Source organism: Oryctolagus cuniculus, chromosome 14 (assembly GCF_051225735.1).
Source record: "Oryctolagus cuniculus isolate XC-2025 breed Fujian yellow rabbit chromosome 14, ASM5122573v1, whole genome shotgun sequence".
Lineage (NCBI taxonomy): Eukaryota > Metazoa > Chordata > Mammalia > Lagomorpha > Leporidae > Oryctolagus > Oryctolagus cuniculus.
The window spans coordinates 83128337-83143868 of record NC_142880.1 but is presented as its reverse complement, the minus strand read 5'-3'; the positions used below and the strand labels follow the sequence as shown (position 1 = coordinate 83143868).

General features: G+C 39.6%; 1 protein-coding gene and 1 pseudogene across 12 annotated transcripts in view; one reads left to right on the top strand and one right to left on the bottom strand.

Moving 5' to 3' along the window:
- IPO11 (importin 11) overlaps positions 1-15532 on the bottom strand; it is a 217158-nt gene that overhangs the window by 91365 nt on the left and 110261 nt on the right. For 7 of the 12 annotated variants that reach the window (XR_016220816.1, XR_016220815.1, XM_051853725.3 and 4 more), the window contains 2 exons: positions 8574-8689; positions 2464-2540 (listed from right to left, as the gene is read on the bottom strand). Coding sequence is in view for 10 of the 12 variants with exons in the window: in XM_051853725.3 (XP_051709685.1) it covers positions 2464-2540; positions 8574-8689 (193 nt within the window). In the remaining 2 variants the exon portion in view is untranslated. The remainder of the gene's footprint in view (positions 1-2463; positions 2541-8573; positions 8690-15532) is intronic. The other 5 variants (XM_089313228.1, XM_089313230.1, XM_089313231.1 and 2 more) reach the window with 1 other exon arrangement.
- Positions 9604-15252, top strand: LOC108177240 (chromobox protein homolog 3 pseudogene; annotated as a pseudogene).

The following is a 15532-nucleotide window of genomic DNA, read 5'->3' as shown; positions in this document are numbered from 1 at the left end:
GTAGGGAATAAATAATTCAAACATCTATTATCATATGGATTAAATCTCGTTCAGTCCCTTAATTCAAGGGGATAGCAAATCTTACAGCCAGTTGATGATTGGATAATTTAATGTTAATAAAAGTAGTAGTAGACATAGCAGTAAGTGGATTACAGATCAACTACAAAGCATTCTATGGTAAAGCCATACCTGGGCACTTAGCAAAACTGACAATAAAAATAGCATCATCAGTTACAGTAAGGCTGGAGTTGATGCATACTCCTTAACAACTCAATAAGGACTTTTACAGTTTAGAACATCTGGCATACAGTAAGCACTATTTGTTTTGCTCTTATGTTTACTGCTGTTTTATTTATTGCTACTAATCCCCTCATTCATTACTTGAAGGGAACTTTACATTGCAGAGGCCCTACATGTTAAATAAGGGATGGAGTACAAGCGGATGTGTGAAGTCACCCACACATGACACCTTCTGAATCCTTTTCATAACAACATTTAAGTCTGGTGGAGGTTTCTATTCTTAGATCAAGAATAAAGAAGCAAGTGGATTACCAGACTGGCACTGAATATAGTCTCCAATTTAGAACAGAACCAAAAACATGTATAGAATTGAAAACCACATTCAATTCCTATTCTCATCCTCCATGATGATTGAGAAACAGATAAAACATTTTCTAATAGATCAGAAACAGGTAACTGGCCTCTTAACCTTGACCTCATCTTTGGAAATCTTTCCCTTGACACCAAGCAATAAGTAACAAATCTCTTTATTGGAAAACAAACGGTTTTCTTGGTTATTATTTAAGATCTCACCTGATTCTGAGAAATGGGGTAGAGGAACAAAAAAATTCAGAGAAAACGTGAAGGACTAATCACATTATCTCGCCACCATGGTCATCCAACAAATGAGGAAAGAAAACGTTTATCAGTTACAATTGTGTTTTAGTCCACATTTGCTGATATTCTCAAACCATGAGTCTACTTTTTCAGTCTGTCATTATATTTCAGTGATATTTTTGCCTCTGAGAACATTTTTCAGTGCAATTAAGTTGCACACAAAAAGCCTACAGATACTACCATAATAACAGTGCCTTTTCCCATAGTGTTCTGAGCTAACGCCCTCTCATGACAACATTAAGCTAGTCAGTTAGTATACCCACAGTTCTAATGAAGGAATTAAAGATGCTTCATGGCTGAGTCTTGAAGAATGGGATCCCTGGATAGAAAAAACTTAAATAATTTTTACAATACACTTTGTGAATAAACAAGCAAAACGGTAATTTATGCAGACTGAAAGAGAATCAAAGGGCTAATAAATGGCACTGTATATATTTCTTAAATACACCATGAGTTTAGGTATGAATCTCTACTAATCAACTCCCACACAAAGCAATTTTATAAACAATATTATTTTAAGATGTTTTAAGCTTTTACATACCTGAGAATGCTAGATGATATACAACAAAAAGTATTGGTTTATTATTAATAATTATCATCAGAATACATGTTCAGCTTGCAAAAAGAATCTAATTAGATCTCATCCAAGAAGGTTAAAAGAGATAAGGGCCCTCTGCTAGAACAGTATTCAGTTCTCTGGTCTCATGTACCAAAATTACTGCTTAGAAAACATTATGCTTGGGGATGGCATTGTAGCACAGCAGGTTAAGCTGCTGCCTGAATCACCAGCATCCCATACAAGTGCCAGTCTTGGCTGATCCACTTCCAAACCAGCTCTCTGCTAATGCACCTGGGAAAGCAGCAGAAGATGGCCTAAGTACTTGGGACTCTGTTACCCATGTGGGAGACCAGGATGAGGTGCTAGGCTCCTGGTTTCAACCTGGCCCAGCCCCAGCCACTGTGGCCATCTGGGGAGTAAACCAGCGGATGGAAGATCTCTCTCTCTGTTCTTCCCTCCCTCTCTCTCTCTCTCTAACTCTGTCTTTTAAATACATAAATAAATCCTTTTAAAAAAATTAACTTCCAAGAGTTTAGAGCTAATTCATAAGTAATGCTTTAACAAACAATATACATAATTTCTTAAGATTGAATTTTGGTGGTTTCTTAACTAAAACAGCAATATGTGTACAAAGCTCATTTGTGATCTAATAGCACAATACTGCTTTGTAAAAAGTTTGATACAATTAGTGTACATAAAAATTGGTTTATAATTTAGCTTTGTAAGTAATTTATCGAACACAGAAATTTGAGCAAGCAAAGTATAAGCTTAATTTGCAGTTAGGTTTCCTAGAAATTTTTTTAAGTTTTCCAAAATACAATATAATTTAGTGTTCATTCCTTAATAAGCAGAAATTATTTTTAAAGGTACAAAGAGGTACAAGGCTATTCATTTGTCAGTATCAGAGACTTCAATAAAAATGGAAGGTATAATTTAAAGTAGGCTATAAGGTCCCAAAATTATGATTGTATTCAAATATACTAGTAAGTTCATGTGTTAACACATACCAAGAAGCGGTGACATATTCTGAAATATGCGAAGCAACTCGGGTGTAATACATGGACTGTTTTCCAATGTTACTAACCTACAAGGAAAAAAATATAGATAAGTCACTTTCAGTTTCCATTAACACAACTAAAATATTAAAAAGAGCCTCATCCAAAGAAAGAAAAGTAGATGTTACCAGAAGTTATAAAAATTACCCAAGGAAAAAAAATATAAAAAATGTCTCAGTGAGCAGGGACACCACACAGGACTCCCACAGCTGAGGGATGGAAGGGTGGAGGAGAGGCCAGCTTCTGAGGAGGTGAGAGCAGACTCCACTGACCAGTGCCACTGGTGATGTTGCATAAGAGACTCGCAGACCACACTGACTCTGAGTTCAGCTCAGAGCCCTTGCAGGGGCAGTGTGCCCACCTAATCCAGTGAAGGAAAAGCACATTCTTCCCTCTCCCCCATCATCCCCTTACAAGGGCACCTGGCAAGGGGTAGTGTAAGGAACAGAAAATTAAACTACTTCTTCATCATAATATTAACAAAAATAAGGGCTAAGCTGACTACAGAAGGTCTGTGTGGACTTGATAAGAACCACCCATGGCCGGCAAACACCCTCCTCAGGAACTTACGAACCTTTACACTGACTGTCAAAAAATGCATAGCAACCACAGACTAAAGAGGCCCAGGGACTCTCCCAACAGATTCTTCTGAGTGCAGCGAGCGGGAGCTCTGGGCTGACCCACCGCATTCAAACCTTCCTGGGAAAAAGTGCTCCTAGCCAGGTCTGCACTCACTGGGCTCTGCTCTCCCTGAGCTCAGACTCCACCCTTTTGAAGCCAAAACACCAGCCAGACTCTGAGACTTTGATAGCACTTGAAGACCTGTGCTTCCCAGCTCACACGCACCACCTCTGCAGACGCTGTGCAACTCTGCCCTCTGTGGCTAAGACATGTCATGAGGAACACCTGAGGTGCTTTGGGACCGCTGGGTGGTTGGTTTACCCATTGTGCTGTGTTACACAAATTAAAACATGGGATTTCCCTACTGCATAATAAAAAGCCTTACTGGGACCACCACCACCTCCATGCCATTACTACACTTGCCACAGGTGGGGAGAAGAAACTCTAGAAAATATGCAAACACATGAAGACTGATCAACATGCTCTTGAATGAACAGTGGGTCACAGAAAAATCAAAAGGGATATCAAAAAATTCCTGGAAACAAATGAAGATGATAACACAACATATCAAAACTTATAGGATGGGGCCAGCACTGTAACGCAGTGGGTAAAGCTGCTGCCTGCAGTACCCACATCCCATACAGACACCAGTTCAACTCAGAGCTGCTCTTCTTCCAATCCAGCCCTCTGCTATGGCCTGGGAAAGCAGAAGATGGCCGAAGTCCTGAACTGTGCCTCCAGGTCGCATGGCCTTCAGGCCACCCATCTCATGCTTCCTGACCTACATGCGCCTCCATGTGGCTGGCTCCTGGTACTCGGTATGTACCCAGATTTATCTCTCTTTTAGATAGTGCCCTCACTCTCCTATGCATTTCTCTCACTGAATAAAAGCTTAAAACTTACCACGCTGCCTCGTTCATTTATGCCGGTATTCAGAATTCTTCTCTGAATATTAGGCAAGAACCCACATAGGCTTATTAATATTGGAAATTTATTAATAAGCACATGGTGATACCATATGGCACCCCATGTTCTTGTATCAGAGCAAATGAAAAACATAAGAAAATCTCAAAGAAAAAAAGTTATAGATGGGGGAAGCAAGTAGAGCAGGGAGTCAGGGAGAGATATTTGTTTAACCAGATATTATCATGAGCAGTCAAATGGGTTAATAGGCAGTCTGGAAACTGAGGGTGGAGAATGATCTCTCCAAAAGGTTACCTCTAGCAAGATCAAGTGTCCAGCCTGCTTCCTTAGGAATCTCCAGATTTACCATGAGAACAGCACGGGAGCCTTGTTGATTCCATCCCCCTGAACTCAGTTTACTGGGAAAGCAAGTTACCTATCCTACCCTTCTGGGTGGTTTTTCGTTTAATCTTGGCAACCCAGATAGGATAAAGGATTATAAATCAGGTCTTTTGTTGGTTTTGTGCCTTCCTTATAACTGAATGTCAATCAAAATTGTGCTTAGAAACTGACTGCCATGGCTCACTTGGGGCTTTTTCCTCTCTTGGAAGCCTCCCTCCATGTCATCTGGCTGGAGGTCTTTCACTATAATAAATCTTGCTCTTCTGCTTGTCTGCTTGGAAATTCTTCTTCCATGTGAGCCAAAGAACCAGGGTAATAATATGTTCTCTGCCATTGTTTCCCTTAACATTATGACTTACTGTAAAACCACTGCAATTAATACAGTAAAGAAACTAAGAAGTACCATAAGCAGAGAGTCCTTCCCAGTGTGTCCAAACTGAGATTCTATCTGAAGCTTGTTCCTTTCCTCACACTTAAAAGGCCATTCAGGTTGTCACTCTTCTTCTGCTAACTTTCACAGTATAAATCATGTTATTCAGGGCCTGCACTTTTTTTTTTTCAATTTTATTGAAAAAAAGCATCTTTGGCTAGGTTAAAATACAAACAGAAACTGTGTTCTTAATAGAAGACAAAAATAAGTATCAAACAGAAAAAATTTACAAGTAAAATAATTAAAGGTAGCATGTAAATCACTGCATACATATACTGCATAACATAATGCTTCCTGACAATATTTTAAATACTTATTACATAAAAAATTACCGAAATTTTGTGTGGTACTCAGAATTTTTTACAACATACAAACCAAAGTTAGAGGAATAAGGGGACAGCGACACAAAGAGAACTTAATGAAATATTTTAATAAAGCAATGTCAAGAAGGAAAGCACTGTGGTACAGTGGGTTAAGCTGCTGCCTACAACACCAGCACCCCTTATGAGTACTAGTTCAAGTCCCAGATGTTCCAATTCCAATTCAACTCCATGTTAATGTGTCTGGGAAGGCAATGGAAGATAGCCCAAGTACTTGGGTCCCTGCCATCCACGTGGGAGAACAAGATAGAATACAAGGCTCCTAGCTTGAACCTGGCCCAACCTTGGCTGTTATGGGCATTTGGAGAGTAAACCAGCAAATGGAAGGTAGGTCACTCTCTCTCACTCTCGTTCTCCCCCTCCCTCCCTACAACCCTGCCTTTCAAATAAATAAACAAATCTTTAACAGAAGAAAAAACAAACTAATTTGAACCATAAAACCCACAAGTTAAAAAAACAGATGCATGTAAAAGTCCATATCATTGACACTGTCACTGCAATTATATGTAAATGTATTACAAAAATGGAGCTTTAGTTCTCAAAATTCACATTAAGCTTAAAAATAAAACTGTAGAACCAGCATTTTGGCATAGCTGGTTAACCTACTATTTAAAATGCCAGCATCCCTTATCTGAGCACCAGTTTGTGTTGCTCCACTTCTGAACCATCTCCCTGGCAATGTTTCTGAAAAACAGCAGAGGATAGCCCAAGTGCTTGGACTCCTGTCACCCATGTAGAAAACCAGGATGGAGTTCTTGGCTCCTGGCTTCAGTCTGGCCTGGCCACACCACTATGGCCATGAGGGGCATGAACCAGCAAATAAAAGATAGATCTTTTTGTCCCTCTGTGCTAACCAATGCAACAAAATTATCTCACTCTCATGACAACCACAGGAAGTAGTAACTGTTTTTCCAATTTTCGCAGACAGGGAAACTGAGACTCATAGAAGATGAGTAAGTTGCTCAAATCACAAATCTAGTGGCATGGTACAACTGGAATTTGCACATGTATATGTTTGACCCCAAACAAGAGTCCTAATGCCCTAAGAGAAAATAATGAATAAAACAGAGAATAAATTTGAACTCTGATTTGTGATACTAGAGAATCTTATTTGAAGGGCTGGCACTGTGGCGTAGCAGATAAAGCCACTGCTGCAGTACCAGCATCCCATATTGGTGCCAGTTGGAGTCCCAGCTGCTCCACTTCCAATCCAGCTCTCTGCTATGGCCTGGAAAGCAGTGGAGGATGGCCCAAGTCCTTGGGCGCCTGCTCCCATGTGCAAGACCTGGAAGAAGCTCCTGACTCCTGGCTTCGGATCAGCACAGCTCCAGCTGTTGCGGCCACTTGGGGAGTGAACCAGCGGATGGAAAACCTATCTCTCTCTCTCTGCCTCTCCTTCTCTCTCTGTGTAATTCTGACTTTCAAATAAATAAGTAAATCTTTAAAACAAATTAAATTTATTTGAAAGGTAGAGAGACAGAAAGAGGAGACCTTCTATCTGCTATTCATCCTCCAAATGCCCCCAACAGCCATACTGAGCAAGCTGAAGCCAGGACCTGAGAATTCAATCCAAGTTTACCACATGGGTGGCAAGGACCCAACTACTTGCTGCCTCTCAGGGTGGGCATCAGGAAGATGCTGGAATCAGCAGAGCCTGGACTCAAGCTCAGGCGCTCTGACTTCGAATGTGGGTATCCCAAGAGGAATCTTTACTGTCACACAAAAGGCCTACCACAGGGATCTGAACTATTAATAAATTTGCTATTTTTAAAAATTTGTCTAATGATTTAATTTCATTTACATATAACTATAGGGCTAGGAAAATAAATTATCATTAATAGAAAAATGTATTATTATCTACTCACATAATCTTATCGAAAATTTGCACATTTTTAATAAATACATTAATATATTAAGTGAATAACACTGGTAAGTATCACTCCAAACTTAAAAAATTCTAACTTTCAACATCATATATTATATACATGCTTACAAGAAGATATTCGTATGTCAGACTACTATTTCAATTTGTAAGTAGGAATTAGTAACTACAGTTCATGAACTAAATCCCACCATATCATATTTCTATAAATGATGTTTATTTGGAGCACAACCATGTCCATTTCCTTACTTATCACCAATGACTGCTTTCACATCAAAATAGCAGAGGTGTGTAGTTGCAAGGGGACTTTGTGACCTGCAAAGCCTACAACATTCAGATGACCTTTTAAGGAAAAAGTTTGTCAACCTCTGATCTAGAATAATCTATCCTGTACAAACACATGAAAATTAAGATTTCATTCAATACCATGCTAGTTTACAATGAAACCAATCTAGATACCATTTAAGTTCAAATACCCTAACCTCAAAAAGAATATGAGGAACACAAATCACTCATTAATAAGTCTCTACTTCGTTAAGTTCGTTTTAATGTTGTTCATCTAGAATTCTAATACATACATCAATTTATAATTTGCATGAAAGGTAATTCCTAAGAATCAAAACTGTAAATGCACAGACATTAATAAAAAAGAAAAAGAAAGGGGTAGGGGAGAGCTACACACACAGAAATACACATTTTCTCCCCTATGGTTGATTATTGTGACTTGCTTTTTTGATTCCAATTGTTAAATTATATCCTGAAATTTTAAAATATTCATACATATTATTCAAAGACCATCTCTGGAGAAAACTGGTGCCAGCAGTAGGATCAGCTTAAGAAATTGAAAAGATTTTCTAGGACAATTCCTTACACGAAGTGCTTAGCCAATCAAAGTCCATATCACTGAGGGGGCCACAGGAACTGGGGGAGCAGGAAGCTGGGGAAAGGTTTGGTTGTTTTTATTTTTTAACTTCTGAACACTAGAGTTTACATACTCAGTTGAAAAAGACTAAGATAACACCAGCATTTGGGACTAAAGTATATACAATATCTCAGTACCTGATGCATAAAGTAGTAAAAGACTCAAAAAACTTCTCAATGTGCCCCCAGAACATCTCATTTAACACACTGAAACTTTTAAGTCAATTTTAAATCTGGAAAAGTTAAGAAGATTCCCATTTCCCATGCCAAATTCCAAAAGACGAAATTCAGCTGCGTTCTTACTGAACTTTGCACTCTAAGTGTATCGACTATATGCCAACACTGAATAACAGGTGCTACAAGCGAAGCTGGGTTTTTCCCTAGTTAAGGTAAGCAGATGTTAGTTTTGTTTTTAAATGCTGAGTGCTCAAAGCCCTGTTATATGACCTCTTCTTCACTGGTGTGAGAGACAAGAACATCAGGAAAAAAAGTAAGATCCACGGTATCAAGTTTATCCTCTTACCATAATTCTAAACCATCTTCCAGAAGATAAACATGTGGAGGCTGGGAAACATCTGTACTCAGTTGAATAACAGGGAGCAGGAAAGGGTACACGTTCTTGCTGTCTGCTCCTAATCCCTATAGGAAGTATAAATAAAACTTATAATAAGACATTCTAAGGTCCCAGCTCCCTCCCCCATATATTACTTATTATGTAAAAAGCCCTAAATCAATTTATAAAAAAAATTTGTTTTCTTCAGGACAGTACTAATTATAAGCAATAATAAAACAAAGGTCCATTAACAATTCAAAAAGTTAGTTTTCTTAGTCTTATTCAAATGCCGAATGATGGGAGTAAAAAAAAAAAAAAAAAAAAAAACATTTTAAAAAATTCTGCACACTAGCATAATACTTATTTTCCACTTTGTGTGACTACAGAAATATCAACAATGGTTCTATAATGTCTACAAGTGCTCTCACCAAAGCAACTAATTTAAAATGCATGTACCTGGGCCTGCATTGTGGCACATCGGATAAGACCACCGCCTGCAGTGCTGGCATCCCATATGGGCGCCAGTTCGAGTCCTGGCTACTCTATTTTAAATCTACCTCTCTGCTATGGCCTGGGAAAGCAGTAAAAGATGGCCCAAGTCCTTGGGCCCCTGTATCCATGTGGGAGACCCAGAGGAAGCTCCTGGCTCCTGGCTTAGGATCAGCACAGCTCTGGCGGCTGCGGCCCTCTAGGGAGTGAACCAGCAGATGGAAGACCTCTCTCTCTTTCTGCCTCTGCCTCTCTGTAACTCTGCCTTTCAAGTAAATAAATCATAAAAAATAAAATAAAATGCCTGTACCAAAATGTTCCGCAGTAAAATAATTAAGTATGGTACATTATGTTTTAGAATACTGAATAATCATGACACAGGATTGGGCGTGGAATGAAAAAAATATCAAAAATAATTACAAATTGAATTTCAAAGTTGCAGAGGTGTACATAACAATTCCACAAGTCACAGAGTTTTTAAAACTATCTACATTCAAGGATATGTAGATAAATGCATGAACATGTTTCTAGAGGTAAGTAAAAAATGAACTAGTCAAATATGGGAAAGGAAAATGATGCTGGGAAGAAAGATTTTTCGTAAAAATTTTAGTATGCTTTAAAAAATGTACATTTTTAATTCAAGAATTTTTGTTAGTATTTTTAATAGGCCAAGAACACAAAGATGGAGGAAAAAGAGTGGGTTTAATTTTAATTTCTCATTTGTATAACTTTGTCTTAGTGGGACTGACTCAACCTATCACACTTAAAAACTTTGGAAGGAAACGAAAAGAATTAAAAAGCCAATTTCTAAATCATTAAAATCTTTATAGTATGATAAATACAGAAGAGAAAACAAATAAACTATCAAATACCCCCTCACTGAGAAATAACTCACATGTGAACATAATATGGCAAATGAAAATGCCACAAATGTATACATAGTTCCCTCTTGATAACATACTAAGTTCAATCTTTTTTAAGCATATAATACATATTATTATTTAAATGTATAACAAACTGTTTAACTTTTAAGTATATAATACTTTATTATTGACTAGTCACCATGATGGACAACAAATTTCCAAACTCTATCTATTCTAACTCAAACTTTGTACCCTTTGCCAACCATCATTCTACTATTTACCTTAATGAAAACAACTCAGACCCCATATGAGATATTGTTATTTATCTTCTACTCAATCTTTGTCAGTGTGGAATAAACACTGCACCCACGTGGGAAACCCGGAAGAAGCTCCTGGTTCCCGGCTTTGGATCAGCACACCTCTGGCCATTGTGGCCAACTGGGGAATAAACCAGCAGATGGAAGACCTCTCTCTCTCTGCCTCTCCTTTTCTCTCTGTGTAACTCTGCCTTTCAAATAAATAAATGAATAATTTTTTTAAAAAGTCATTATTTAATAAATAGTACAAGCCTTAAAATTCAACTAAATATCACTCTCTACATGTCAGTCTTTCATGGAACCAAAAAGAAGCAACATTAATAAAAACTAGTTAAGTTCTCTTTAATTATCAAGTAGACTCAAAAAATTTCCTTGGGAAATCAGAATTTCCTTACTTAAGTGTTTATCTCAAAGATAAAAACCTGTCGTTATTAATAAAACGAAAGTAAGGAACTGCTAAAAACACAGAGTCTCTTGGTCCAAGCCTGAAAAGTACTGATACTGAAGAATGAGTGCAGCCCTCCATGTAAGTAAATTTGAAGACTGTGGGTCCACAGTAACTACAACTCATTTATCAACCATACTCGGAAGCACAAAAAGAAATCCATCAATTATGAAGAAAGTTGTCAGAGGAGATTAAAGGCGGGAAAGATGACATCTGACCCTAGTTATGGAAGATACAAGGGGAAAGGGGAAAATGGATGCCTTGGCCTCTTTCTCTGTGTTCTCCTTGCAACTGCCAATGCACTTGTAATTGCTTTTATAAGTAAAGAAAATATAAAACAGCTTCCTCTAAATATTGCACTTTCTCAGGGCACTGTCTTATAGCTCTCTAATGGTTCGTGAACACTACTGATGTTCAAATCCATTCTCTCCAACCCAGCTCTCTCAACTCGTTACTCAAATGACTGCAAGTCATCATCACCTAGCTCCTGGATCCCAGCTTTGGCCTGGCCAAGCCCAGGGTGTTGCTGCAACCTGGGGAGTGAATCAGCAGATGGAAAAGTTCTTTCTCTCTCTTTCAAATAAATAAATCTTTTAAATATATATATATGTATGTATATACATTTATTTATTTATTCTATCATCTTCCTTTGTATGCTTCAAATTTTTTGCTAATAGGCAGCTCATGACAAGAGCCTCGGGTGATTACTGACTTCATAAAGAGTGTCAATTGTTAAATCAACAATGGAGTCACTGTGCACTTATTCCCCCTGTAGGATCTCTGTCCTTAATGTGTTGTACTATGCAAATTAACGGTAAAACTACTACTCAAACAGTACTCTATATTTTGTGTGTCTGTGTGGGTGCAGTCTGTTGAAATCTTAGTATATACTAAGTTGATCTTCTGCATATAAAGATAATTGAAAATGAATCTTGATGAAGAATGGGATGGGAGAGGGAGTGGGAGATGGGATGGTTGTGGGTGGGAGGGAGGTTATGGGCGGGGGAAAGCCGCTATAATCTAAACGTTGTACTTTCAAAATTTCTATTAAATAAAATTAAAAAAAAAAAAAGTAAAGTAAAGTAAGCAGGATCTGACCGGAGCTGGAGATACTGCATATTTACAATCCATAACCTGCAAACCAGAGCAGCTCAGAATGGTAAACAGCAGCACTTCCAGTCTGCAAGAAAAAATGGCCTCCAATAAAAACTACTTGGCAGTGGCTGGCAATGTGGCACAGAGAGTTAAACAGCTGCCTACAATACCAGCATCCCATATGAGGCCAGTTCCAGTCCCAGTTGCTCCACTTCTGATCCAATTCCCTGTTAATGTGCCTAGGAAAGCAGCAGAAGATGGCCCAAGTACTTGGGTCTCTAAAACGTGGATGGGAGACTTGGATGGAATTCCTATCTCTAGGCTTCAGACTGGCTGGCCCTGACTGTTGGCAGCTATTTGGGGAGTAAACCAGTAGATGAAAGATTTCTCTCTCTCTCTCTCTCTCTCTCTCTTTCAAATAAACAAAATAAATCTTTCAAAGCAAAAGTAAAATAAAAAAGCTGCACTGCAAAAAAATGGGAAAGATAGGATGGAAAGAGTAAAAATTCAAAGACATAGAGCCTGAAGAATCCATGGTAGACAAAGTACTAGACTGATGTGTGGGAGTATTTTCTCATGTGGAAGAGTTTTACAGATGCTGAAAATATATGGGAACCTGAAGAAAATTTAGATTGGCCAGATTTAATTGAAGCCCAAAACACACACACACACACACACACACACACACACACAAATCCTCAAAAACCTGGTTAAGAAAAAGACCACACAAAAAGAAAACCTTTATCTGACAGTGAATCCGATTACAGTAAATCAAAGAAGAAAACAGATGCTGTTGACAAACCAAGAGGCTTTGCCAGAGGTCTTGATCCTGAACAAATAACTGGTGCCCCAGACAGCAGTAGAGAATTTATGTTTCGCACAAAATAGAAAGATTCAGATGAGGCTAACTTGGTGCTGGCAAAAAAGGAGAATAAAAAGTGTCCTCAGATTATAACTGCATTTTATAAAGAGAGGCTAACTTGCATTCTTGTCTAGAAGATGAAGCTCAAATTGTCTGCACTGTTTCATATATATATATATGTATGTATGTATATACACACACACATATACATATATTTGTATGTATATACACACAGAGAGACACATATGTGTGTGTGTGTGTGTAAATAATTTGGGTCATGGTTTTTTACTAGTATAAAGAAATAACCAGGGCCGGCACTGTGGCACAGGTTAATCCTCCACCTGCAGTGCCGGCATCCCATATGGGCCCTGGTTCTAGTCACGGCTGCTCCTCTTCCAATCCAGCTCTCTGCTGTGGCCCGGGAAAGCAGTAGAAGATGGCTCAAGTGCTTGGGCCCTGCACTCGCCTGGGAGTCTGGGAAGAAGAACCTGGCTCCTGGCTTCAGATCGGCACAGCTTCAGCCATCAGAGCCGTTTGGGGAGTGAACCCACGGAAGGAAGACCTTTCTCTCTGTTTCTCCCTCTCACTGTCTGTAACTTTTAACTCTCAAATAAATAAGTCTAAAAAAAAAAAAAGAAAAGAAAGAAATAACCACATTCTAACGAAAATCAAGTTTGATACATCAGTTTTAATTGCAGTATTGGGGGAGTTGTGAAAGCTCCTGGCTCCTGGCAACAGACTGGCCCAACTCTGGCTGTCGTGGCCATTTGGGGAATCAACCAGCAGATGGGAGATCTCTGTCTCTCCCTTTCTCTAACTCTGCCTTTTAAATAAATAAACTGTTAAGGCCCTCCCCTCCCCCCAAAAAAATAAAGAAAGAAAGAAAACATTTGCTGCTATTCTGAATTCTGTGTGTGTGTGTGTGTGTGTGTGTGTGTGACAGGCAGAGTGGACAGTGAGAGAGAGAGACAGAGAGAAAGGTCTTCCTTTGCCGTTGGTTCACCCTCCAATGGCCGCCATGGCTGGTGCACTGCGGCCGGTGCACCGCGCTGATCTGAAGGCAGGAGCCAGGTGCTTCTCCTGGTCTCCCATGGGGTGCAGGGCCCAAGCACTTGGGCCATCCTCCACTGCCTTCCTGGGCCTCAGCAGAGAGCTGGCCTGGAAGAGGGGCAACCGGGACAGAATCCGGCACCCCGACCGGGACTAGAACCCGGTGTGCCGGCGCCGCTAGGTGGAGGATTAGCCTATTGAACCACGGCGCTGGCCGCTTTTCTGAATTCTAAGAACACCTTTTCTGAATTCTAAGGAGACTTTCCATGGTCATTATTCAATCAAAACTTGATTTTCAACGCACATGACTAAGGATCATTCTGGATTTTTGTTTGGTTGTTTGTTTTTATGCAAGAATGCAAAAAACAATATATAAATGGACTTTTTGGTTGTTTTTAAACATTCACCAAAAGAAAAACAATTGGAAAACCATGTTTCTGAGATGTCATTCTGAGCAACCTAGTTAAGTACCTTCAAATTAAACTGAAAATTTTCCTGAAATTATAACCTTTCAAATTAAATGACTGTAAGTCATTTGAACAACTTCAATTAGAAAGACGCAAGGGATCAATGCTGTGGCACAGCAAGTAAAGCTGTCACCTGTAGTGCCGGCATTCCCATTTGGGTGCCAGTTCACGTCCCAGCTACTCCATTTCCAATCCAGCTCTCTGTTATGGCCTGGGAAAGCAGTGGGAGACCTGAAAGAAGGTCCTGGCTCCTAGCTTCAGATTGGCACAGCTCTGACCATTGCAGCCATAGGGGAGTGAACCAGCGGATAGAAGAGCGCGCGCGCTCTCTCTCTCTCTCTCTGTAATTCTGCCTTTCAAATAAATAAATAAAACTTTTTAAAAAATGAAAAATAAAAAAATTTAAAAAGAAAGAAGCAATATCAGGATCTATACCAAAATCTATAGCCATAAATGCAATGGCTTATTTCCAACATTTCTGAAAGTAAACTTTTATGGTTACTAACAATCTCCCCATCCAGATGAGAAAAGTAGATGTCCTGGTGTGTTGAAATAAGTTAAGCAGGGCCGGTGCTGTGGCGTGGTGGATGAAGCCACCACCTGCAGTGCCAGCACCCCTTATGGGCACTGGTTTGAGTCCCGGTTGCTCCACTTCCAATCCATCTCTCTCATGGCCTGGGAAAGCAGTAGAAGATGCCTCAAATTCTTGAGCCGCTGCACCCGCATGGCAAGACCCGAGGAAGCTCCTGGCTCGTTCCTGGCTTTGGATTGGTGCAGCTCCAGCTGTTGCAGCCAACTGGGGAGTGAACCAGTGGATGGAAGACACCTCTGTGTGTGTATGGGGTGGGGGTGGGGGGTAACTCTGACTTTCAAATAAAAAAATAAATCTTAAAAAAAAAAAAAAAAAGAAGCTAAGCAAGATAAACGGACATTTGAAGATTTCTTCTAGTGAGTCAAAATCCCTGTGCTTTCGTGATTCATGTCTAAGATTTGGCTCATGGTAACATGATCAGGTGATTAGAGACCCTGGAAGTTTAGGATTTGCTGGAATAACTGGGTAAACCAGCTACTGTAATCTAAATTATTAAACTCCATATTTCTTCTTTTTTGCATCTCATTATTTTTTTGACAGGCAGAGTAGACAGTAAGAGAGAGACACAGAGAGAAAGGTCTTCCTTTTCCATTGGTTCACCCAACAATGGGTGCTGCGGCCGGCACACTGAGCTGATCCGAAGCCAGGAACCAGGTGCTTCTCCTGGTCTCCTATGCGGATGCAGGGCCCAAAGACCTGGGCCATCCTCCACTGCACTCCCGGGCCACAGCAGAGAGCTGGACCAAAAG